The sequence below is a fragment of the Macaca mulatta genome, chromosome 12, assembly GCF_049350105.2.
Source record: "Macaca mulatta isolate MMU2019108-1 chromosome 12, T2T-MMU8v2.0, whole genome shotgun sequence".
Lineage (NCBI taxonomy): Eukaryota > Metazoa > Chordata > Mammalia > Primates > Cercopithecidae > Macaca > Macaca mulatta.
Genome location: NC_133417.1, coordinates 19,405,235 through 19,429,350, shown reverse-complemented (window position 1 = coordinate 19,429,350; position 24,116 = coordinate 19,405,235). Strand labels below are relative to the sequence as shown.

Genomic DNA, 24,116 nt, shown 5'->3' with positions numbered 1-24,116 from the left:
GCAGTGGAGCTCGGGCGGAGTTGTGGGAGTGGAGGAGGAAGAGGCGGTGGGGAGTACGGGGGCTGGTCCCAGAAGATGGCGGAGGCGGGGGTGAGTAGGGGGTCTCCCGGCGAAACGCGGGTGACGTGGTGCTGAGGAGAGCGGCCTGAGGAGGAGGGTGGCCCTCGGGAAGAAGAACTACTTGTGTTGTTGCAGCCTGGGAACCCTGGTGGCAGGTGCGGGGAGCCAGGACCACTGATGGGCCTGCAGGGCAAGAGGCTCCGCTTACCTGAGAGGGGTCCGCGAGGTCCAGAAGGGGACTGCGGGATCGGGGAGGGGTCATAGGAGGCGTCCAGGCTCCTCGGGCAGTGGATGAGTGTCTGAGCGGGAAGAAGTCTGGAGGACGGCGGGAAGGGCGAGCCAGAGGTCTGATGAGGTGGAGGTCAGCGAGCTGTCAAGCATAGAGCTGCCAGGACTTGGGGGCTTGTAACCTGGGAGAGAAGACTCAGGTTTGGGCCGGGGTTGGATCCCAAGAAGACAGGTTATAATCCACTCAAAAGATAGGGCATTGGGTTGAGGAGTAGGACTCTGGCATTTTGGACTGGAATTGGTTACCTATGGAATAGGTGTTTCGGTAAAGCCAAAGAATTCTTGCCAGGGCCTGGAAGTGGATTTGATGATAGTTACTGGATTTTACGGTTGTTTAGTGGGGATTGGCAATATGGAGAAGGAAAGCAGTGTGGATTATGGGAGTGGGCGCGAGCAATGGTGCTAACACCGTGTCCAGTTAACGTTGGAAAAAGTTGTTAAAAGTATGATATTAGCTAGATACTCTAGGAAAATATACCATGAAGAACTTGCTGTTTTGTAGGATTGATGAAGAACTGCTTTAAAAACGAATGGTTAGGCTTGGCAGCTGGGCCGCTGAAACTGTTTGGTATCAGTATTGCGGTGAAGCTGAGGACTGCAGGGGAATGCGTGCTCCAGTCCTGGTGCAGAAAAAATAAAAGCAGCCAAACAGTAGCTAGATGGTGTTTTGTAACTTTTGGGTTTGGCCCTGATAGTGAACCACTGAATGAAGATAGATGAAGGGAATGCTACTAATGGGGACCCCAAAGAAAACGGAAATTAGACGTGTACCCTTCCTGTTTTCTCTTGCTCAGTACTGTGTTTTATCATTGTGTTATGTCACAGTTATCGGTTCATGTCTGCTATCCAGTGACCAGGCTGTGAATCATGTACCTTTGGGAAAGAGGTTGATTCTGTTTAACTGACAACTGTTGCTTTTGCAGATGGTCACAGGGAAAGGAAAGGATAAAATGCAGTTCAGTAGTTTAAAGACAGTTTTCTTAGTTCAGAAACTTAAAACGATGGAGTAACTTTTTTAGGCACTGAGATATGACATTTAAAAGCTGTAAGGGAATGTGAATGCAGCTAGCCTACTGGTTTCTGTGTTTGGGTTTTAATGTTGAGAGGAAAGAGTTGCAGTGTTTCTAAGGCAAATATTTCTTTTCTTCCTAGAAATTTTTAACGTCTCTAGCCCAGGATACATGTAGATATGTTTTTATTTAGGGAGAATTAAACTGTTTCATTGATTTAAGTATGTTTTTTTCTAATGTTAGTGCTTATCCTATTTCAAGAATGCTATTCTAATTAAGAGAGCATATGATGAAAAATATTTGAGGTAGTAATTCCACTTTATTGTTTAGTAGCTTATGTGACCTAAGCACCCGAAGAGACAGGGTTATCTGAGGGAGTAAAAATATTTCTTTTACTGCTAATCATTGGAAAAAGAATGGTCTTGTCATTTGGTTTTAGGGGGTGTTGCAGTTGTTGCAATGCAACAGGTTCTTAAGGTTACTGGAATATTTTGTATGTGTGTTTGTTTTCAAACGCTTGTTGCCTCTAAGTTGTTTCAGTGGCCAACATGAACTTTGATTTTTATTCACAAAGCTCATAATCACTTATAACTCTTTTTTTAACCTAAAAGTAATAATATCAATCCATTAGTAGGCAGCCATACACCTGGATTAATGTTTTTCCAGTATTGATGATTCATCACTGATCTATGCAAATTATTTGAACTATTTTTCTTTCTGTTTAGTATTGTACTTTCCAGAAATTTTAGGCCAGGGCTCAAAGTAGAATTTTTCAAGTTTAGTGGAAAGTTTTTCTTTGTGAATTGTTGAAAACATTATTTTGGTATTTGGTAGTTTACCAACATGATTTTAAAAACGGTTTCTTGTGTGGCACTTAAATTGTTTTGTACCATGTTTGTGAATGGAAGCAATGTGGTGAAGCAGAAAGAACTCTAGACATGGGGTCAGAGTGGGTGGGCCTAGTCCTGGTGCTACCTGGTAACAGTTCTGTGATCTTAGAAAGTTACTTAACCTATTTTATTTCGTAATATGGGAACTAACAGCACCTGCCTATTTACCAGGGTTGTTTTCAAGAATCTATGGAGATACTGTCCTTTAAACAGTACCTTTATACCAGAGACTTCTTCCCTGGTCAGCAAATTATTTGTCAAGTAATCTAAAGTTTTCAAATATAGATTTTTAAAAAAATTTTGGAACCTCAAGTTTATCATTAATGTAAGACTAATATTTAAAGATATAGAACCACTTTGAAGAAAATGGTATCAGTACATAATCAGAAAAACAAACTTCAAAATAAACGAAGGGAGCTTACTTTCCCTTGAAAATAATCCACTCCTCTAGTGTGCAACTGGTATCATAAACATCCTTTTAAAGGAATTTCATTGTTGCATGGTAGGGGGTGAAATGGTTTTGTGGAAGCCTCTATCCCTTTGATGAGTCTGGTCATTTTCGGGCATTCACTATGCATGTTTGTGGTAATAAGAACTGATGGTACTGTCTTAATCTTGTTACTCCAGTTGACCACTTTGCATGTCATTGGCCTTGCAAGTAGAGTGAGAGAACTGTTAGATTACTGATTCTTTACTTTGGATCATGGACTTTTTTGAGTACTTGATAATAATTATGGAACTTTCGTCCCAGAAAAAAATGCATATATACACAACTTTTTTGCTTTGTTTTGCATGGGGGTCTCATACCCATTGGAATAGATGATCTCCCAGTTCCCTGCTATTTCTTAAAGCTTTTACTTTTTGTCACCCGTAATTATATACTATTGTATTATGATGTAGTTACAAAATTAACTTTTTGAATCTCATTCAAATAAACATCAAACAAATGTGTTATTTTTAAGGAGAACTTTTGGGGCAAAGTAGGAAACTGAACAAGCACTGCCAGGAAAGGTTAAATAAACAGCTGTGGTAGAAAATGTAAATAAACAAAGTCTCCAGCTGTCTTGAAATAGAATGAAGTATCTAGCAATCAGTGGCTCTCATTGTGGTGACAATTTTGGTTATCACAAATCGGGGAGGGGGCATTTAGTGGGTGGGAGCCAGGGATGCTAAATGTTTTACAATGCTTAGAACAGTCTCATACAGCAAAGAATTGTCCTGCCTAAAATGCCAGTGCCCTTTGACAAATGCTGGTGAGTGTGAGATGGGGACTAGCATGAGTGAAATAGCTTTTTTAAACTGAAGTTGTTTTCCTTTTTAAAAATACTGTTACACATAAAATACCCCTTTCCATTAATTCCCTTTTGGAAAAATCACAAACAGAAACAAATGATATACTATCTCAATGTGGGTTACTCAGAAAGTATGCCCATCTTCTAGCTACTGTTAGCAGCACATGAGGGCAGTGTGCTGTGTCTACTGGGATTTGAGGAAGTAAAGAGTCAACTTGTTCTCATACAGAGTGTTTGCTATTTTTTCTTTTTACTTTAAAACATATTTTTACACCTTGATCTAGTACTTTTAAAGAAAATTTCAAGGCGATTATGCATTTATTCGCAACGTCTTCGTGCAGTTGTATAGTCACTTACTTATTTTGGCTTACTACCTTAGAGTGTATTATAGTTGAGATGGTATTTCAACATCTAACCATCTTTTCAGTAACCAAACACCTTTATATAGAACCATGTGCTGAAAAAGAAGTCTGAGCAGTTGAGATGGAATGGAATTCAAGGTATAGAGGCAAGAGGATGAGCTTCGGAGTCAATTAGACCTGAAGTGAAATTTCAGTTTTGGTACTGCATGTCACATGACCATAAGCAAATTGCTGAATCTCTTTGACTTGGTAGCCTCATCTGTAAAATGAGGATGATAATTCCTACCTTTGTGATTGTTTTGAAGAGTAGAGTTACTATATGTCTGGCATGGACTAGGCCCTCCATAAATGGGTGCCCTATAAAGAATGATGATGATGATAATGAAGATGGAGAGTTCTGTAGCTACTGAACCTTGCCAGAAGCAACCAGATGATGATGATGATGATGAAGGAGAGTTCTGTGGCTACTGAACCTTGCCAAAAGCAACCGGATGATGATGATGATGATGATGAAGGAGAGTTCTGTAGCTACTGAACCTTGCCAAAAGCAACCAGGTGGTGGTGATGATGATGATGATGATGATGGATAGTTCTGTAGCTACTGAACCTTGCCAAAAGCAATCAGGTGGTGGTGGTGATGATGATGATGATGATGATGATGATGATGAAGGAGAGTTCTGTAGCTACTGAACCTTGCCAAAAGCAACCAGGTGATGATGATGATGATGATGATGATGATGATGGATAGTTCTGTAGCTACTGAACCTTGCCAAAAGCAACCAGGTGATGATGATGATGATGAAGGAGTTCTGTAGCTACTGAACCTTGACAAGAGCAACCAGGTGATGATGATGATGATGATGGATAGTTCTGTAGCTACTGAACCTTGCCAAAAGCAACCAGGTGATGATGATGATGGAGAGTTCTGTAGCTACTGAACCTTGCCAGAAGCAACCAGATGATGATGATGATGATGATGATGATGATGATGAAGGAGAGTTCTGTAGCTACTGAACCTTGCCAAAAGCAACCAGGTGATGATGATGATGGAGAGTTCTGTAGCTACTGAACCTTGCCAAAAGCAACCAGATGATGATGATGATGATGATAAAGGACAGTTCTGCAGCTACTGAACCTTGCTAAAAGCAACCAGCATGCATGGCATGCTCCTATGCCTGGATTCCACAGCAAGGAATGGTCTGCAGGACCAGGTCAGGAGGAGATGTTTCTGGGCATTTTCAGTTGGTATTTAGAGTATGTTTTCCCATGAATTAGCTATACTGTGGGTTAGTTTTTTCAGTCCCTTAAGCAGTGGAGTTCAATTACTTTATAGTCTAAGTAGGTCAGTGAGGACTACTAGCCTGGGAACAGAATTTCCTCTTGAATGTTGAACACACAGCTTTGATGTGGCACAGCCCCAGGCCTGTTGTCTAAGTGTTTATCACATGGAACTGATAGGCTGTGGAGGTTACTAATACTTACAAATATTCTCATTTTCATACTAGTTTTTTTTTGTAATTCAGCCCCATTCTCTGCAGTTTACACGAGGGCTTTGTTCCAAAATTCTTTCAAAGGTTGTTTGAGACTGGAAAACTCAGAGGAAATGTATATATTTTAAGTGATGATTAGGAGCTAGGTTTGCTCTCATAAAGGCCTACTTTACCCTATATGGTTTGATTCAGAAAGAGTTAACCCAGTTTAAGCAAATATGATTATGTGGAGCTCCCACTGTGAGCTAAGCAGGAACTTTTCTGGGTGCATAGGCACAGTGATATTAATATAATCATAAATAAGACCTTCATGAAACGTTTACAATCCATAAAGCAACTATACCTATAATTACAAAGTAGTCATTCTAAGTGCTACACTTTTTAAAATAAACTGCTTTTGGATTAAAGGAAATATTATTTCTGTACCGACTTATGAAAGTGCCGAAGATACATTGTTGGATGGAATAAAAGTAAATTACCTGTGTAGTATTTTTTCCCATTTAAAAACTGTTAGTATTCATAGAAAACACATCGAATATGTGACAGTTTGGGAGACTGAACATTATGGTAAGAATGAAGGCTTTCGAGTCAGACTGCATACTTTTGAATCCCAGCTTGGTCTCTTACTGGAGGTGTGCACTAGGTCAAGTGACTTAACCTTTCTTTGCTTTTTTGCGTCACCTATAAAATGTACATAATAATTGCACTTAACCTCTGAAGGTTATTGTGAGGATTAAATGAATTACCACATGTCAGGTGCTTAAAACAGCACATAGAATGCCCCAAAAGGAAAGATCACTTTGGTCAGAGGAATGAACAAATACCTAGACTGATTGTAGTAGCAAAGTTTTAGGTTTTAGAAGTCAGGAACCAAGTGGATAAAACTCATTAGAATCTAGCCATTAGATTGTTCTTCATTTTCTTCACTTCCTTTCTTTTGTTTGTCCTCCAGCTTTCTTACAGTCCCTTCTGTGATTGCAACAAGGGCAGACTGTTGAGGCAGGGGTGGGATAGTGTTGTGCCCCTGGGGAGAGTGAATCAGGTCTGGTTTCTGTGGTTGGTGTATATGTAGGTGTGTGCATGGTGGTCTGGTTTTGTAGAATGTTTTTGTGCGGATAACCAAATATATAAGCAATAAACATTAAAACAGGTTATTTTGTCCTTCTATGGAGGTTGTCCTCATGACTTATTTTATTGCAAAAAATACAGCGTCTTCAGTCAGAATACGCTTACCTGTAAAATATAAAATACACTATTGTACTGATAGGCTTAGAGATTTAGGGAGAAGAAAACAGAGAGCAGGGTTTTACCCTCCAGATTCTAGTGGAAGTGTCAGATTACCTGTTCTGCTTTTCTCAGAGATAGAGCAAGCTGTTTCTACTATGATTCTAACCTTTAGGTCTCTTAGGTCACTTTTTCTGTCCTAGTAAATGTAACGGTAGTACTTTATTTTTTATTACATCTTGCATATAAAAATACTTTTAAAACTTTTTCTTATTCAATAAATGTTAATAATTTGAATAAATTAGTATACAAGCTTGTCATTTTCTCATTTGTCCATTTAAATGAACTAGTATTGAAATCAGTAAAATTACAATAATCATGTATTAGATGCTCATTAATTTCTTTTTTTTTATCTCTTTCAGGATTTCTGGTAGGTCCTACTTTAGGACAAGATGTGGTGGTACTGTTGAAGCGTCAGTCTTTGATTCACAGACACTTGAGCTTTTCAGCTGGGAAGCCTTTCCTTCTTTTTTTTTTTTTTAACGGCTTACTGAACCTATGAAACCATGGCGGAAGGAGAGACAGAGTCACCTGGGCCCAAAAAATGTGGCCCATATATCTCATCTGTCACTAGCCAGAGTGTGAACTTGATGATTCGAGGAGTAGTGCTATTTTTTATTGGAGTATTTCTTGCATTGGTGTTAAACTTACTTCAGATTCAGAGAAATGTGACGCTCTTTCCACCTGATGTGATTGCAAGCATCTTTTCTTCTGCATGGTGGGTACCCCCATGCTGTGGCACGGCTTCAGGTATGTGTAGGATGTTTCTGTAATGCTTAGAAAGGAAATAGGGTAAATGAGTATGGATGTTGTCTGAGCACTAAACCTTTTTTAAAAAGAAAATATATTCATTGAGATACAATTTAGATATAATACACTGGACCTGTTTGAATTGAACAACTTGATGTGTTTAGGTAAATGCGTACAGTCACGTGGCCACTGCCAATCCACATGTGGAACATTTCCATCACCCTCCAGAGTCTCTCGTGTCCTCTTGCGGTCCATTCCCCAACCCAGCCTCAGGCTACCACTGATCTGCTTTCTGTTGCCATAAATTATTTCTCTCTGTTCTAGAATGCACTATAAATGAACTCATAAAGTATGTATTCCTTTCTGTCTCATTTCTATCTGTCCTGTAAACTTTTAACATTTACTTCTAAAAAACAATCCTGTTTCCCTTAGGGATGAAGCATTTAACCCTTTAATTTTGTTCTTTCTTCAACCCATTTCATCTAAGTGTTATTTTAAGTTATTTTGAGGATGAGCACCACCATCTGGTTTTAAGGGTTTGATGCGTGTGTTGTGATCTTGTTTTTGAAGTAATAAAAACTTGAAAACTTGAATAATTCAAGTTTAAAGCTTCATGTTGTATTTTTTTAGATTTTTGTAAATGCCTTTTTCCTTGGTATCTTATTTTAGTAAGTACCTTAAGAATAAGAAATATTTAAAGAGATCTATAAGGTAGACTCTTTGCATAAAATTATTATCCTATTAGTTACGTTAGATTTTTTTTTTTTGGTGGTGGGCAATGTGTAATGCATAGAGTAGAGCATTTCACAATACTTTATTGAAGCCCTACATCCACAGTGGTTAGCTCTTTGGTGTTTTCTAATGACCAAGACCAATAGATTAATACTGTTTTTAATAATAAAGTAATAGAAGGAAACCATAATCATGTGGTAGAAGATGATTCTGATTGAAGGAGAAAATTGCTTTTTTAAATACCCATTTAGTGTCTCATACTTAACATATATGAATGAATATCTTGCAACATAATATGTATCCTTCTTGGCTTCCATCCAAAAGCTGGAGGTTGAAGGGTGAGTTTGAAGGGTGAGGTTGCACTTTCGAGAAGTGTTAGAATGGCCTTGTGAAACTTACTGGACAATTATAGAATCTGGTTGCACGGTTAGAGGGGCACTGTTGTAGTGAGGCTTTAGTGCTTATATATTGATGTCTCACTATTACAGGGTTCACATTAAAAGTGAAGTCTTGAAGGCAGTGATTCTTAATTTCCCCAGGGTTGTCATTCTCCAAGTGAAAAGGCAAAATAGTCCAAATAAAAAACAAATTGTATCACTCTGCTGTATGTACTGGTCCTCATGCATTTTTCTTTCATTTAAATTCAGAAGAGAAAACGTTTTCTCAACAACTTTTCTAGTTCTTTGTTTCTTTTCTTCTATGGTATAGTCTGGCTGCCAGTAGAAGCTTTTTGGGACATGGAAGAACATACATGTATTTTCAGGATAGAACAAAGGGAAGGTCAGAGAAGGGAAACTGTTGCTTAGTGAATGTCTGCTAATGTGCTAGGTACATCCTGTAATCCCAGGGTTCTGTAGAGCAACTTTGGGAGAGAGATGTTTGGTTTTGTGCCTGTTTGGGGGGGATGAGGACACTCACTGAGATGAAGAAAGAAAACCAGTGAGCCCAGGGTCCCAGAGCCAGTGAGTGGTGTGACTGGGCCCACATGTCACATGTTAGGGAAGGGAAAAGGAAGCTACTCAAACTTTCCCCTACTCAGGATGCCTCTTTTCAAGCCTCCAGACTTGGTGCCAGACCTAGATGGAATTCCCTGGCATGTGTTGTGCATTTGGGCTGGGGCAGGAGAACTTAACTGAGGTTTCATTGTACCTCCACTATGACGAGTAACAGGGCTGCATAGTGTCCTTCTGGTCCTTCTGCCCTGTAATGTCAGCACTTTTGCCATAAACTTACATTTTAGAAAGGAAAATTTCTAATGCTAATACCACAGTTCAGCTGCTACTTTCCTTCCTATTTCCAGCCACTAGGTTTGTCACACTTACGAACTTAACCTCATACCTTTTCATTTGGGGAATTTGCGTTTACATTTCTTGCTTAAGTATCTCTTCTGAAAGCAGTTTGTACCACGAGGTACTTGGGCAAAAGAAAGAGAGGCATTAGGAAATCTAGATTCCAGCGAATTCTGCTACCAATTTTGTTCGTTAAGTCATGGTGTTTCGTAGATGAGAGTGAAAGATACCAGATTTGTGCAAGTTACCAGAGATGGAAAATGGATTCTCGCAAAACCTCTGCTCTGCTATCCCCTGCATCATTATTTTAGGGAAAGTATCATGGGAAAAGAAGTAAATGATTTAAGAAACATAGTGTGTTTGCGTTTGCGTGTATATGTAATATGCATATGTTTTTGTGTGTATGTGTTGTGTGGGTTTTCAAGACCTCTCTAGGGTCTTACCATCTTAAGTCAGAAAAACTGATAATCCTTTGATTTTCCTGTTCAACTAACATTCATAGTCCGAGCAGCTACCTTTTGGAGGGGCTCCAGAATCACCATCTTCTGTGTGTAGAAAGTACTCCTGGTTATTTGCCACCTTTCTCTGTAGCACAATCCTGGAAAATTTGCTAGTGGTGCTTCTGGAGGGACAACTGATAGAGAACTTTGGTAAACTAATTTTGATGACTTTTTTTCTTAATTCCATATTTTTAGTTTGATAATGCTGATGTTACAAGTTAACTTCCTTATGTATGCCATGTACCAGAATTGGAATTAGAAATATTTTCAGCGTTATTGAGGGCCACAAAGAAATCTTTGTAAAGAATACATAGAAAAAGACAACTCGTGGATAAAATAAGTAGAGAAGTTGCCTCAAAAATCACAAGTAGCCTGGTTGTGTCCAAATGTACGAAAATAATATCTAATGTAAAAAGAAAAGAAAAATCTTTCCTGTTTAGTTTTACAGTCCATTGCCCCATTCCTGTAGAACCTTGTAAGATTTCTTGCTTTGTCTCCTTTTCTACATCCAGTTTCCAAGTTTTACATCTTTCCTCTGTCTCTTTCTTCGTCCATCCATCCCTCAATGGCTGTGCTTGGAGTCTTGAGTCTTTTCTCTTCCTGCGTCTAGTTTTGCACCCACCCGTTTCTCAGCCCCCTTGTGTGGTACCCTCACTACTAAGAAGATGGCCTCTGTCTGGTACAACAGTGATGACATTGTTTTCCTGATTGCCCATTGTCTGCAGGGTAAAGGCTTTATAATATGGCCCTTACCTGCTTTTATCTTCTTCAGAGTCTTTCTGGACTCTGCAGCTCCCTTTGTGTCTGAAGCTTACAGCTTCCTTGTAACACCAGCAGTTTCCAGTTGTCCATGATTGTCCTCAGTCACCTCCCTTTAATGAGAGCACTGTTTCTGCGCCATTTACTGCTGAATGCTCCTGCCTAAAGTGTCATCTCTTTCTGTGAAGCTTTTCTGACAGCCCAGCACCTTGCCTTCCCGCAGCACAGGCAAAGAGAAGCCTGGGACCCCTCTGTCCTGTCAGCTGTACTTAATGCAGGATTGCATTTAATTGTTTTGTTTCTATGGTCACTTTGCAACTGAATCATATCTTACTCTTTTGCCTTTTTTTTTTTTTTTTTTTTTTAGACGGAGTCTCACTCTGTCACCTGGACTGGAGTGCAGTGGCACCATCTTGGCTCACTGCAACCTCCACCTCCTGGCTTCAAGCAATTCTCCTGCCTCAGCCTTCCAAGTAGCTGGGATTACAGGCGCCTGCCACTACGCCCAGCTATTTTTTTTTTTTTTTGTATTTTTAGTGGAAACAGGGTTTCACCGTGTTGGCCAGGCTGGACTCTAAACTCCTGACCTTGTGATTCGCCTGCCTCGGCCTCCCAAAGTGTTGGGATTACAGGTGTGAGCCACCACACCTGGCCTTGCCTTTTTAAATCTCCAGCAAATACCAAGAACCAGACATATGGTCAGGGCTTAAGTATTTGTTGAAGGAAAATATTATCTTGTAGTTTTCCATCGAAGTATACCTCATGGAGTGTTTTCGTTTATTCAGTTCCTGTTTTCTTACAAACTGTCTGGCTTTGACTATGTTCCTTTTAGCGCCTCCCTGCATTAAGCACGCTCCCGTAAAAAAGTGATGACTTACTACTGAGGTTTTACAAACTTCTTTAGTGTTTGGCTTTGGTCGACTGTAACTAGTTACTGGGAAATAACTTAAAGATATCACAAGTAATGTGATTTTTGCATCAGAGAACCATTTGATTTATAAGCAGGACTGTGCTTGCATATGATTTTACACAGCCATGATTTTAACAGTCTTTCTTGTTGTTTGTTTTTTTTTTTTTGAAAAAAAAAGTACAGGAAGAGGAAAAGAGGCCCAGACATACTCTGTCGAGCTCTCAAACAGTGGAACCTCACAGTATTGCATGTATTGCTATCAGACTCTGCCATGCCTTTATTTAAGGGAAAGAAAGAAGACATTTAATGGGAAGTGACAAGCTTCTTTGAATTCTCCCTCTCAGTGAGCAGCTGAGAACCATGCATACTCAATGGATTTGATTTTTATTGGCAAATCCCAGGGTTGGCAGTGTGGCAGTTTAAATTTCTTTTTGTGTTTTTGCTTTCTCTCCTCAATTGTCTCTCACTTGCAAGTCTGACATCACATGCATAAAAATATAGTCAATTTTACTTATTTATATCTTGGCACACACATGTCAGTATTCTCTATGTAATAATTCTTTACCTGTGGCATCAGTTGCTCAGGAAAATTGACTTGGAATGTCTGCTTTTAGTTGACTTTACTCAGCAACAGGCAAAGGGAGGATATATATCATGGGGGGACCGGGGTGACAAATGAGCTGTTAGTTTTATGAACCCTTGAGAAAAAAAGGTGATATTTGTTTAGTTACATTTGAACTGTTAGAGATGCTTGTTGCCGTTTTATTTGTATAGAAATTTAAAAATCCTGTCAGTTAAATCTTCTCGGAATTTTGGAGCAGTCTTTTAAATAGGAATATAGTGTGAAACTTCTAGACTTACAAATCGTTATTGGAGCTCTGCATTGCCGAGATAGTTGTTAATCTCTTGATGTTCTATGAGCCATCTATACTCAGCAAATGCCTAACTTAAAAGAGTTGTGGACTAGAAAATGCATACAGTATTGCAGCATCTCATCTTGACATAGAAGGCTGGTCACACAGCCTTTTTCAAATGCTGCACCATTGATCTGCTAGCCTGTGATTTTTGATACTAATTGGTTTCTGTTTTTCTTCGAAGAGTGAATGCATTGCCTGTGAGATATAGCTGGCTAATATTGGGTAAGGGGAGGGCCTCTTGTCCCTCAGGCACTTAGATTTTGGCATTGTAATTTCATGATTCCTCTTGAGTGGTACTGGATATTTTAAACATGCTTTTCAACTGATGTGACAGTAGTGTCTTTATTGCCAGAATGGCACAACATAATCATCCTGTTTTTAGGAAGATTAGAATGTTTTCATTAAATATTCTTTTTAATAACTAATTTAGCATTTAAAATTCTTTCCCACTAAATGAATAAAATGTTGAGGTTTGAGAAATATTTAAGAAAGGGATGAGAATATTTTGGGACCCAATCATTGACATTTTATATACAGTTATATATAATTAATGACACAGCATTCAAGGTGTTCTTTCCAGAACTAAGGGAAGTGCTAAGATGATTTCTTCTTCTAACAGTGCATTTAAAATTTAACTGAAAATTTTAAATACCTGTACACCTTGTTTCCTCCATTGTTTCTATGTGCAGAATGAGTCTACCTGTAGATTTCTGTTGTGAGTTTTCCTGCTTTGACGATATGACCTACAGCCTCATTAAAGGGCTAGAGTGGAAAGGAGTGTCAGTAAAAGGCGCTAGATGCAGAAGACTAAGATGGGAAGCTGGTAGGGGTGAGACTGATCTACGTAAGAGGCCAGCCAGAACCATCAGAACATTGTGTGTATGATGAGCTTGTTGTATATTTTTATGCTTCTAGATTTTCTTTAGATTTGTGGCATGTAATACCTATTTTATGGTTTGGAGTTTAGAGAGAACATTTCTTAACTGCTAACTGGTTTGATACTTTTCAGGTCTCATAGGTATCAGTAGCAGAAAAGTAGCATGAATCATCTAGTCCAGTCTGCTAAATTTTGAATCATATATTTGAAGAGTGTTTTATTATAATTTAGAATGTTGTTGTAATCATTTGCAATACTTTCTTCATTGGTGTTATCCTCATTTCATTTCTTTTGGAAGGTAAGTTAAATATCAGTGATTGATGTGAAATAACTTGTTTGTTTGTTTTTTAAGAATCTTTAAAATGCTTGTGGTGGTTGTAGTGATTCTTTTAGCTTAAGTGTTGCCAGTACAACATTGGAGATAACTTAATTTTTTTCTTTTTTCCCCACAGCTGTGATTGGGTTATTATACCCCTGCATTGACAGACATCTAGGAGAACCACATAAATTTAAAAGAGAGTGGTCCAGTGTAATGCGGTGTGTAGCAGTCTTTGTTGGTATAAATCATGCCAGTGCTGTATCCTTTACTCTGTAATGAAATGCATGATAACAAAGCTTCCAACAAACCAAAGGTTAAACAGCTCCTTACAACTTCACTGTTGTCAAATTGTGATATGCCCACTTAGTCAGAAGAAGAATGTGAACCATATTGTTGAAACATCAGTGTAGCAACTGTGCAATTACAAAGTGGGGTATAGCCTTTCATTTCAATTCGTATTTTTCAATATCACTTAGAAACTTTGCAAATTTAAAATATTTACCTGTTTTCTTAAATTTGGTTACTTAATTACTTCTGTGTAGTTAATCCAAAAATGGAACAGGTACATTTTCAGAAGAGTTTTTTCCTCTCTTTCTTTAATAATTGCTAATAAGGACATGTGGTAGCTTCAGGTGCTATTTTGTCTTTTGTTTTTCTTTTTTCTTTTTTTTTTTTTTTTTTTTTTTTGAGACGGAGCCTCCCTCTGTCGCCCAGGCTGGAGTGCAGTAGCGTGATCTTGGCTCACTGCAAGCTCCGCCTCCCGGGTTCACGCCATTCTCAGGCCTCAGCCTCCCGAGTAGCTGGGACTACAGGTGCCCGCCACCACGCCCGGCTAATTTTTTGTATTTTTAGTAGAGACGGGGTTTCACCATGTTAGCCAGGATGGTCTTGATCTCCTGACCTCATGATCCGCCTGCCTCGGCCTCCCAAAGTGCTGGGATTACAGGCCTGAGCCACCGCACTGCACCTGGCCAAGAAGCTTTTTTTTTTTTTTTAAAAGGTAGACGCATTAGTTTTAATCAATACTGACAAACCGTGTAAATGGCATAAGTAGAAATACCAACTTAGACCTTGGTCAAAAATAAATTTCATTCCCAGTACATATTTTTAAAGTTTTATTGTTTGAAGATTCAGACATTTTATTTAGTGGTTAATGAGTGTTTTTACAGTGTCCCAGGCAGCTCCTATTTCTCTTGCCCTTTCTACCTTCTGTGCCCAGAAAAAAATGTTTGCCCTCATAAGGTTTTTCTCCTGTCATCCTCCTCATTTCCTCTCTTCTACTTCCTCCTCATTCGCTCTGACTTTCCTTGGTAGAAGAGGAACTAGGAAATGCTGTTCCTGTCTTTTCTAGGAGATGTGGTTTAGACAGTGAAGGTGGCAGGAACCTTGGGTACTTGGAAAAGCAGTAAGTGTGACCCAGGCTGCCAAAAGTTTGCTCTTACAACTCTGCACTGGACTCAGGGCTGGCAGAGTTAGCTAGCTGGAGAGAGAGGGTGGGTCATGTGTCAAGTAGATCCCTGTGTCTTTCACAGAAAGTATTGAGGTGTTGTGGATAAGCTTGGGGGCAGAAAACACGGAAAAGAGAAGGGTTGTAGATTCCGAAAACATATCTGCCTTCCTCTGCACAGTTGTGCTGGCTGTTGCAGTTCTGTGAATTTGGACGTCCCTCAGTGACTTTTATTATTTTTAATTTCCTTTTGTATTGAGGACATTTCCATGTGTTTATTTTGGTGAACTTTTTGAGATTTAAGATTTTACAAAAAATCTAGTGGTCAGGAGGGCTTAAAAAGATAAGATCATATACCATGATATCTAGAAGAGAACTTAGAAATCACCTAGTTGCACTTTTTTTTTTTTTTTTTTTTGTAAAAATAAGACAAATGGAAGCTAGAGAGGTTAGGTAATTTACTAAGTCATGTATTCTGCGACATTGCAGCAGAGCTGAGAACAGACCTGAGAGAGCCTGACTCAAGTCTAGGAACATCTCATTTGCCTACACAGAAGCCTCAAAACTGTGTCAGTTCCTCTCTATCTGGTGGGTTAGATCTTTCTCTCTCAGACATTTCCACTTTGATTTTTGTTTTTATGTAGAGAAATTTAAATAGCCTTTCTGAAATTTTAAAAACTTACTAAGTTTAAAATCTTTACATTGTTCACTCTTTCTTTTGCAATGAAATACTTAAAAATAGCAATCTTAGATATCCTGTTGTCCTTTAAGTAAAGTCCAAAATGTTTACCAAATTTATAGCATACACTTCTAATATTAGGTTACTTAGACTTTTCAAACTCATATGGCACTATTTTTTTATTTTTTGAGTTGGAGGCTTGTTCTGTCGCCCAGGCTGGAATGCAGTGGCACAATCTTGACTCACTGCAAGCTCTGCCTCCCGGGTTCACGCCATTCTCCTGCCTCATCCTCCCGAGTAACTGGCAGCCTCCCGAGTAGCTGGGACTACAGGCGCCCGCCACCACACCCGGCGAATTTTTTTGTATTTTTAGTAGAGTCAGGGTTTCACCATGTTAGCAGGATGGTCTTGATCTCCTGACCTCGTGATCCGCCTGCCTCGGCCTCCCAAAGTGCTGGGGTTACAGGCGTGAGCCACCGCGCCCGGCCCATATGGCACTATTTTAAGACTGATATATCTGTTTACTCTGGAAGCCTCCTTACTTCGCTGTGACTTTTAATTGAGTTTAGTTAACAAACATGAAACTCATTTAATACCAAATTCCACTCCTTACATGAGTGTTTATTTCATAGGGAAATCAGAGCTCTAAACCTTTTCTTTGAACTTTAAGTATAATGATAGCAAAAGAATAAGAAAAGCTTTTCCAGAAAGCATATCCATATGAACTGTAGGTTTCTTTTTAAATCAAGCCTTAACAAGAAACGACCTTGAAGGGGTTGCCCACAATAGTCCTGAGATGCTGAGAAATAAGCAAACTGTGTGTTTAGGATGTTTAGGATAGTTGCTTGGTAGGGGTAGGGAAGTGGTGAAAAACAGAGTGTTAAAGGTAGTGGGAAATGACTTCGTATGCATTTTTTTTTTTTTTTTTTTGGACTTCTCTGTACTTGTAGCGTGGTCAGTTTGGTGATATGTGTTCCTCCAAAACCTCCCCCGCCTTCCCCAGTAGCTGGTTATAGAGCCAAGAGATTGCCTTTGGGACATAGATAATGCCCTTTTAATGGCACTTGAAATTAATTCCTTTAGTGTAATCCTCTAGCAAAGAGATGAGAAAACTGAATCTGTAAAGCTTCATTTTACCCAGAGATTTTGGTGTAGAAAAGGGCCATACTTTTGTGAATAGATGCTTAAGTAGGTGATGAAAATAAAATATCATTTGAACAAACTGTCCTATACCAGAAAGTCTCAGGCACCAAAATAGCTTGGCAGGTTGTAAGATAATGTTCACTTCAAGGCTTTATCCTCAACAAATTAAAACTAGAACAGTTGACATAATAGAAAGGGATACTGTGTCCTTGGTACTCTTGTTTCTGAACTGCATTATTATAAAATGTGTCTGTCAGTAAATCATAGAGAGAATGTGGTACCCTGTTAAATAGCTGTCAACTCTTCTATTTTCAAGTTCCTGTATGATTCTCAAGTAATTCTAAACCTACTGGAGAAGTAATATTGGTTTCCTTTTTTGCAAAAGTGTGTTCTTTTAGTGATACTTGTGTTCTGAGGCTTCTAATTATTTTTAGCAAAGAAAGCATTTCTTAAATAATGGCTTATAATTGGGAATGTATGTAGACTGTTTATTTTTTATTTTTTGGAGGGGTTACAGGTTGGTAGGTAATGTCTTTTATGTATCTGGTATTGGGTAAATACTGGAGATAGTTTTAATCTCACCTAGCTTCATACATTGTACTAAGAGACTGAGGTGCTTGAGTAGAAGCAATTAATTCCCTTCTCAACAGATGCATCTCTTATTTAGAAAAATGAACAGGTGATATTATTTGGTTACAACTTTTAAGATGACTTCTTAACACTGATCTCAGAAAGTGGATTTTGATAACAACATACAGTTGTCTCTCACACTGGCTGCACTATCCATTGGACTGTGGTGGACTTTTGATAGATCTAGAAGTGGTTTTGGCCTTGGAGTAGGAATCGCCTTCTTGGCAACCCTGGTCACTCAATTACTAGTATATAATGGTGTTTATCAGTAAGTATTAATCCTTAAAATTTTGGTGCTTGTTTGCTAGATAAATAAATGTTAACTGCTTTCAGAATTGAGATTATGAAATGAGGTTAGCCAGTTTAATCTACAGAGTAGTTTATTTTCATTGTAATTATCTTAAGTGTCTTTGCAGTTCCTCTGTGGGTATTAAAGACATGTCTGTTATTCTAGATATACATCTCCAGATTTCCTCTATGTTCGTTCTTGGTTACCATGTATATTTTTTGCTGGAGGCATAACAATGGGAAACATTGGTCGACAACTGGCAATGGTAAGCTGATGCTTATTAATCACTTTTCTGAATGAGATGTATGACAAGTTTTATCTAAAAGGTAGTCCTTTAAGGGAAAGCAATTTGTGAAGACAACATTCTTTGATTGATTTTTTGCACTTCCATTGAAATAAATCATTTGGAAGAATTTAATCACAGGTGTTTTAAAAGTTGAGAAGCCACTGGAGAAAAAAGCTCAAAATGTGTTATGGATAGGGCAATATGATTTATTGACCATATGGGGGATATTAGTGGTTTTTAAAAAACTAATATACAGGTTTCCACTATATCAAAAAGGGACAGTTTTGAAAGTTAAAAAGGTCACTATTAATAAGTATGTTGCTACAATAAGTATAAGGACCATCTCTAACAAATCAAGACGTTTGATCATTTTAGTTATGAAGGAAAAGGACATTGTTGATGATTCCAGTCATAGATGGCAAGGGTTAGGGAGTGACATTCAGAGGCCACAGCAGTTTTATGAATAAATGCTGTCACTTTTACCTTTTTAGCCAGGTTAGGAGAATTGAGTGATTTACTTTGCTGTATTTTTGGTAAAATAGCCAACCAATTATCTTACCCTATTGGTTTCCTTTATTTTGAATTGTGAACATTTTTATAGCTGTACTTTAAAAATATTGTTTTGACTAGAAGCTTTTGTTAATGTAATAGATTTTTTCTTTTATATCATATAATGATTTGAAAATACAGTGATCTGAGTTCACCACAACAGCCCTGTCCTTAAGTCCGTGAACTGTTCTTTGCTAACTTGCCTTATTGAGGACTCAAAGAAAGCTACTTTGCTTCCTTTCATATTAAAAGATTGATCTAAATTCTAAATTATATACTGCCACTATTTGCTTGTAATGCAAAAATCTCATCTTTCTTCTGCTTTTGGCTGTGGCTTTTTCACTTCCAGAAGGTGAATTATTTTTTTCCCTGTCCCATTTGTCATTTAATCATAGTAATTATGTAACTCTCAGATTATTTGAGGAATAAATGGGCACATAGTAATAAAGTGTTCATTGTTAGAGCTTTTCAGTTTATTTGGAAGCTGTTATTCAAAAGAAATTTTCATCTGTTAACCTTTTAACCTTTTAATTTTTGCAGTATGAATGTAAAGTTATCGCAGAAAAATCTCATCAGGAATGAAGAAGGCAAAACATATCTTTTGTACAAAAAAACAAGATGAAAAGGATGTGAAGTGGTAGATATACCAACAAAACTTCAGACTGTAAAATTGCCAGGATGCAGTTTTTCCCTTGATTGGCATGTGTGTATATATGGATAAATATACACATATACACACACATATTACTGCAATCTGTGATTGCTTCATCTGTAAATCAGTTGCAAACCTTTATGTATTTGACTTAAATAACTGTAAGATATATATGTACTACATTAAAAAGTGTTGATTAATAGATGAAATTTTTAAATTAATTTTTTAAACATGCCACACATTGTTTCACAATGTTAACGTGCCAAAATATTGTTCCTGTCATGCAGAGTCTAAGAATGCTTTGAACAATTTGTAAACTTAGTGAAATAAAATAAGAAAGCCAAAAACAAACAAACAAAAAGCATATGGGGAGCTGGTATTTTCTCTTTAGCTTACTGTTGTGCCTTTTTATTTTTCTAATCACAGCAGTATGAGTTATGAGTGCCCTAATTTGTGGTTAGTTTCTAATTTAATGCTGTTTCATAGAGTTTGGAATGTTTTGATACAGGGTGAGAATGGACTTCTGGTTTCAAACCTGCATTACTGGAGACAGCCCAAAGAGTAATTTTCTGTTTTGACAGATCTTACTGGAAGTAATATGCTAAGCAAAAGAGGTTATCAGCATTAAATTGTTTTGGTTCTAAATTTGGAACACTATATATAATTAAAAGTAAGGACTACTAGAGGATTTAATTAGAATAAATACATGTTTTGGAAATACAGTGACCTCTTGCAGTGCCACAAAAGTGCAGAGTGGTATTAGCTGTCATCTGCAATACAGAATCTCATTGCTTTTGCACATGAAGCATATAGGAAACTCCAAACAGATCAAAATGAGGTTTCCAGTTCTGTTGGATTCTGTCATCTATTGGGTTCTATGAAGCAAACCACTGTAGCTTTAGCTGGGTTCGGTCATATGACTCACTGTTAGTGGAATGCCTAGTTTTTCATCTTATATGCAGTCTGGGGAGTAGATGGGTACATAATTTCTTATGTATTCGTGTGTCCATTAGTGAATAGTTCAAGTCTGTTTAAGAATGTTTTGAGATGGCATTCTCTGCATGTTAAAGATCTTAATGGCAACCAGCACCTCTTAAGTATGGTTTAAACATATTCTTAGCTAAATTTTTTCCATTAGTTTTTGAAATTGATGGCAGTTGTCTGATCCACAAGGGCAAGATCTTCTGAGTACTCTGGAGTGTGTGTATGTGTGCATGCATGTGTGTGTTGGAGTGAGTGAGTGAGAGAATGTGTCTGTGCATGTGCCCATGCTTTCCTAGAATGTCAAGTAGATATTTTTACATTTTGAGTTTTAAAACAATTGCTATCAAACTGAGATCTTGTATGCCAAACTTTAATCTGCTTTTATGTTTTCAGGCTGAAGGTGTGAAAATCCTAAGAGGATTTCATATTGAATATGTGTACACAATCTTAACTATTGTGGTGGAAAACATACTACTATAATTTATTATTATATCTTCCAGATAATGTTATTCATTTAGAACAAATAAGGTATATTTTTTAGAATCAACTTTGTAAGCACTATAAAATCTTTAATAAGTTATAAGATCTATGATGTGTTTACCTTAAAAATTGCTGTTGAAAGCAACATGTATTAAATACGTAATTATCATCTGGGTTAAGAGTCTGTTTCTTCTTTGTGGTAAGTCTTAGAATATGGTACTGTGGATTAATCTAATGAAATTAACGTGTGGTTGAAGTTACCAAGAAATTATGAAAGGAAACTAAATACAGTTGACCCTGGAACAACAGGAGTTAGGGGCACCACTCCCCAAGATAGTTGAAAATCCCACGTATAACTTTTGACTCCTCCGAAACTTAACTACTAATAGCCTACTCTTGATCGGAAGCCTTACCAATAAGAAACAGTTGATTAACAACATATTGTGTATGGTATATATATTATGTACTGTATTCTTACAATAATGTAAGCTAAGGAAAAGAAAATGTATTTACTCTTCATTAAGTGGAAGTGGACCATCATAAAGGTCTTCACTCATGCTGTCTTCACTTTGAGTAGTAGACTGAGGAGGAGGCGGAGGAGGGGTTGGTCTTGCTTTTGCAGGGGTGGAAGAAAATTTGCATTATTAGTGGACCCACATAGTTGAAGACTACGTTTTTCAAGGGTCAACTCTATATAGTATTGGTGAGATTGAATGATTATCATTGGTGTTCTTAAATTATTTTCAGGTCATCTAGAAAATAAGATAATTATAGCAAAAAAATAAAATTGTTTTGATATTTTGATAAATATATAAATGTATAAAACCTATTTTTTTCATTGAAAGAAAGTGGGAAACATTTTTTTTTAATTTATTTATTATTATTATACTTTAAGTTGTAGGGTACATGTGCATAACGTGCAGGTTTGTTACGTATGTATACTTGTGCCATGTTGCTGTGCTGCACCGATCAACTCGTCATTTACATCAGGTATAACTCCCAATGCAATCCCTCCCCCCTCCCCCCTCCCCATGATAGGCCCCGGTGTGTGATGTTCCCCTTCCTGAGTCCGAGTGATCTCATTGTTCAGTTCCCACCTATGAGTGAGAACATGCGGTGTTTGGTTTTCTGTTCTTGTGATAGTTTGCTAAGAATGATGGATTCCAGCTGCATCCAAGTCCCTACAAAGGACTCAAACTCATCCTTTTTTATGGCTGCATAGTATTCCATGGTGTATATGTGCCACATTTTCTTAATCCAATCTGTCACTGATGGACATTTGGGTTGATTCCAAGTCTTTGCTATTGTAAATAGTGCTGCAATAAACATACGTGTGCATGTGTCTTTATAGCAGCATAATTTATAATCCTTTGGGTATATACCCAGTAATGGGATGGCTGGGTCATATGGTACATCTAGTTCTAGATCCTTGAGGAATCGCCATACTGTTTTCCATAATGGTTGAACTAGTTTACAATCCCACCAACAGTGTAAAAGTGTTCCTATTTCTCCACATCCTCTCCAGCACCTGTTGTTTCCTGACTTTTTAATGATTGCCATTCTAACTGGTGTGAGATGGTATCTCACTGTGGTTTTGATTTGCATTTCTCTGATGGCCAGTGATGATGAGCATTTTTTCATGTGTCTGTTGGCTGTATGAATGTCTTCTTTTGAGAAATGTCTGTTCATATCCTTTGCCCACTTTTTGATGGGGTTGTTTGTTTTTTTCTTGTAAATTTGTTTGAGTTCTTTGTAGGTTCTGGATATTAGCCCTTTGTCAGATGAGTAGATTGCAAAAATTTTCTCCCATTCTGTAGGTTGCCTGTTCACTCTGATGGTAGTGTCTTTTGCTGTGCAGAAGCTCTTTAGTTTAATGAGATCCCATTTGTCAATTTTGGCTTTTGCTGCCATTGCTTTTGGTGTTTTAGACATGAAATCTTTGCCCATGCCTATGTCCTGAATGGTACTACCTAGGTTTTCCTCTAGGATTTTTATGGTATTAGGTCTAACATTTAAGTCTCTAATCCATCTTGAATTAATTTTCGTATAAGGAGTAAGGAAAGGATCCAGTTTCAGCTTTCTACTTATGGCTAGCCAATTTTCCCAGCACCATTCATTAAATAGGGAATCCTTTCCCCATTTCTTGTTTCTCTCAGGTTTGTCAAAGATCAAATGGCTGTAGATGTGTGGTATTATTTCTGAGGACTCTGTTCTGTTCCATTGGTCTATATCTCTGTTTTGGTACCAGTACCATGCTGTTTTGGTTACTGTAGCCTTGTAGTATAGTTTGAAGTCAGGTAGCGTGATGCCTCCAGCTTTGTTCTTTTGACTTAGGGTTGTCTTGGAGATGCGGGCTCTTTTTTGGTTCCATATGAACTTTAAAGCAGTTTTTTCCAATTCTGTGAAGAAACTCATTGGTAGCTTGATGGGGATGGCATTGAATCTATAAATAACCTTGGGCAGTATGGCCATTTTCACGATATTGATTCTTCCTATCCATGAGCATGGTATGTTCTTCCATTTGTTTGTGTCCTCTTTTATTTCACTGAGCAGTGGTTTGTAGTTCTCCTTGAAGAGGTCCTTTACATCCCTTGTCAGTTGGATTCCTAGGTATTTTATTCTCTTTGAAGCAATTGTGAATGGAAGTTCATTCCTGATTTGGCTCTCTGTTTGTCTGTTACTGGTGTATAAGAATGCTTGTGATTTTTGCACATTAATTTTGTATCCTGAGACTTTGCTGAAGTTGCTTATCAGCTTAAGGAGATTTTGGGCTGACATAATGGGGTTTTCTAAATATACAATCATGTCATCTGCAAAGAGGGACAATTTGACTTCTTCTTTTCCTAACTGAATACCCTTGATTTCTTTCTCTTGCCTGATTGCCCTAGCCAGAACTTCCAACACTATGTTGAATAGGAGTGGTGAGAGAGGGCATCCCTGTCTTGTGCCAGTTTTCAAAGGGAATTGGGAAACATTTTTTAAACATTGCTAGATTGGTAGTGCATTCTTTGATTATTTCAAGTTATAGAAATTTGCACAGTTGAAAATGGGATAAATTCTACAGAAGTGCAAGAAAACAATTCAAATTAGCCAGAGCCCTGCTAAAACTTTTAATGTAAAATTTATTTATTTGCACTGAGCTGTTTTACCTTCTTTAAGACCATTGGGACCTCTCAATGATGCATATGTTTCATACATCTTGTATTTTCCAGGCAGAAGCCAGACTTGGTTAATATCAATAAATACTT

At 37.9% G+C, this 24,116-nt stretch overlaps 1 protein-coding gene across 2 annotated transcripts; it reads left to right on the top strand.

Annotated features, from left to right (window-relative positions):
* On the top strand, nt 1-21,042 carry INSIG2 (insulin induced gene 2). 2 transcript variants are annotated; one of them, XM_002799405.4, is made up of 6 exons: nt 1-90; nt 7,039-7,426; nt 13,863-13,987; nt 17,730-17,896; nt 18,083-18,182; nt 19,293-21,042. In XM_002799405.4, the coding sequence occupies exons 2-6, from the start codon at nt 7,183-7,185 to the stop codon at nt 19,332-19,334; spliced, it is 678 nt and encodes a 225-aa protein (XP_002799451.1). In that variant the 5' UTR covers nt 1-90; nt 7,039-7,182; the 3' UTR covers nt 19,335-21,042.
* The last annotated feature ends 3,074 nt before the right edge of the window (nt 21,043-24,116 follow it).

Excerpts from the sequence above, each read along its gene's own strand:
- INSIG2 (XM_002799405.4), top strand. The coding sequence starts at position 7,183 with ATGGCGGAAGGAGAGACAGAGTCACCTGGGCCCAAAAAATGTGGCCCA. Across the intron at positions 13,988-17,729 it reads GTATAAATCATGCCAGTGCT|AAAGTGGATTTTGATAACAA; the intron begins GTATCCTTTACT and ends CACTGATCTCAG. Across the intron at positions 17,897-18,082 it reads GTATATAATGGTGTTTATCA|ATATACATCTCCAGATTTCC; the intron begins GTAAGTATTAAT and ends CTGTTATTCTAG.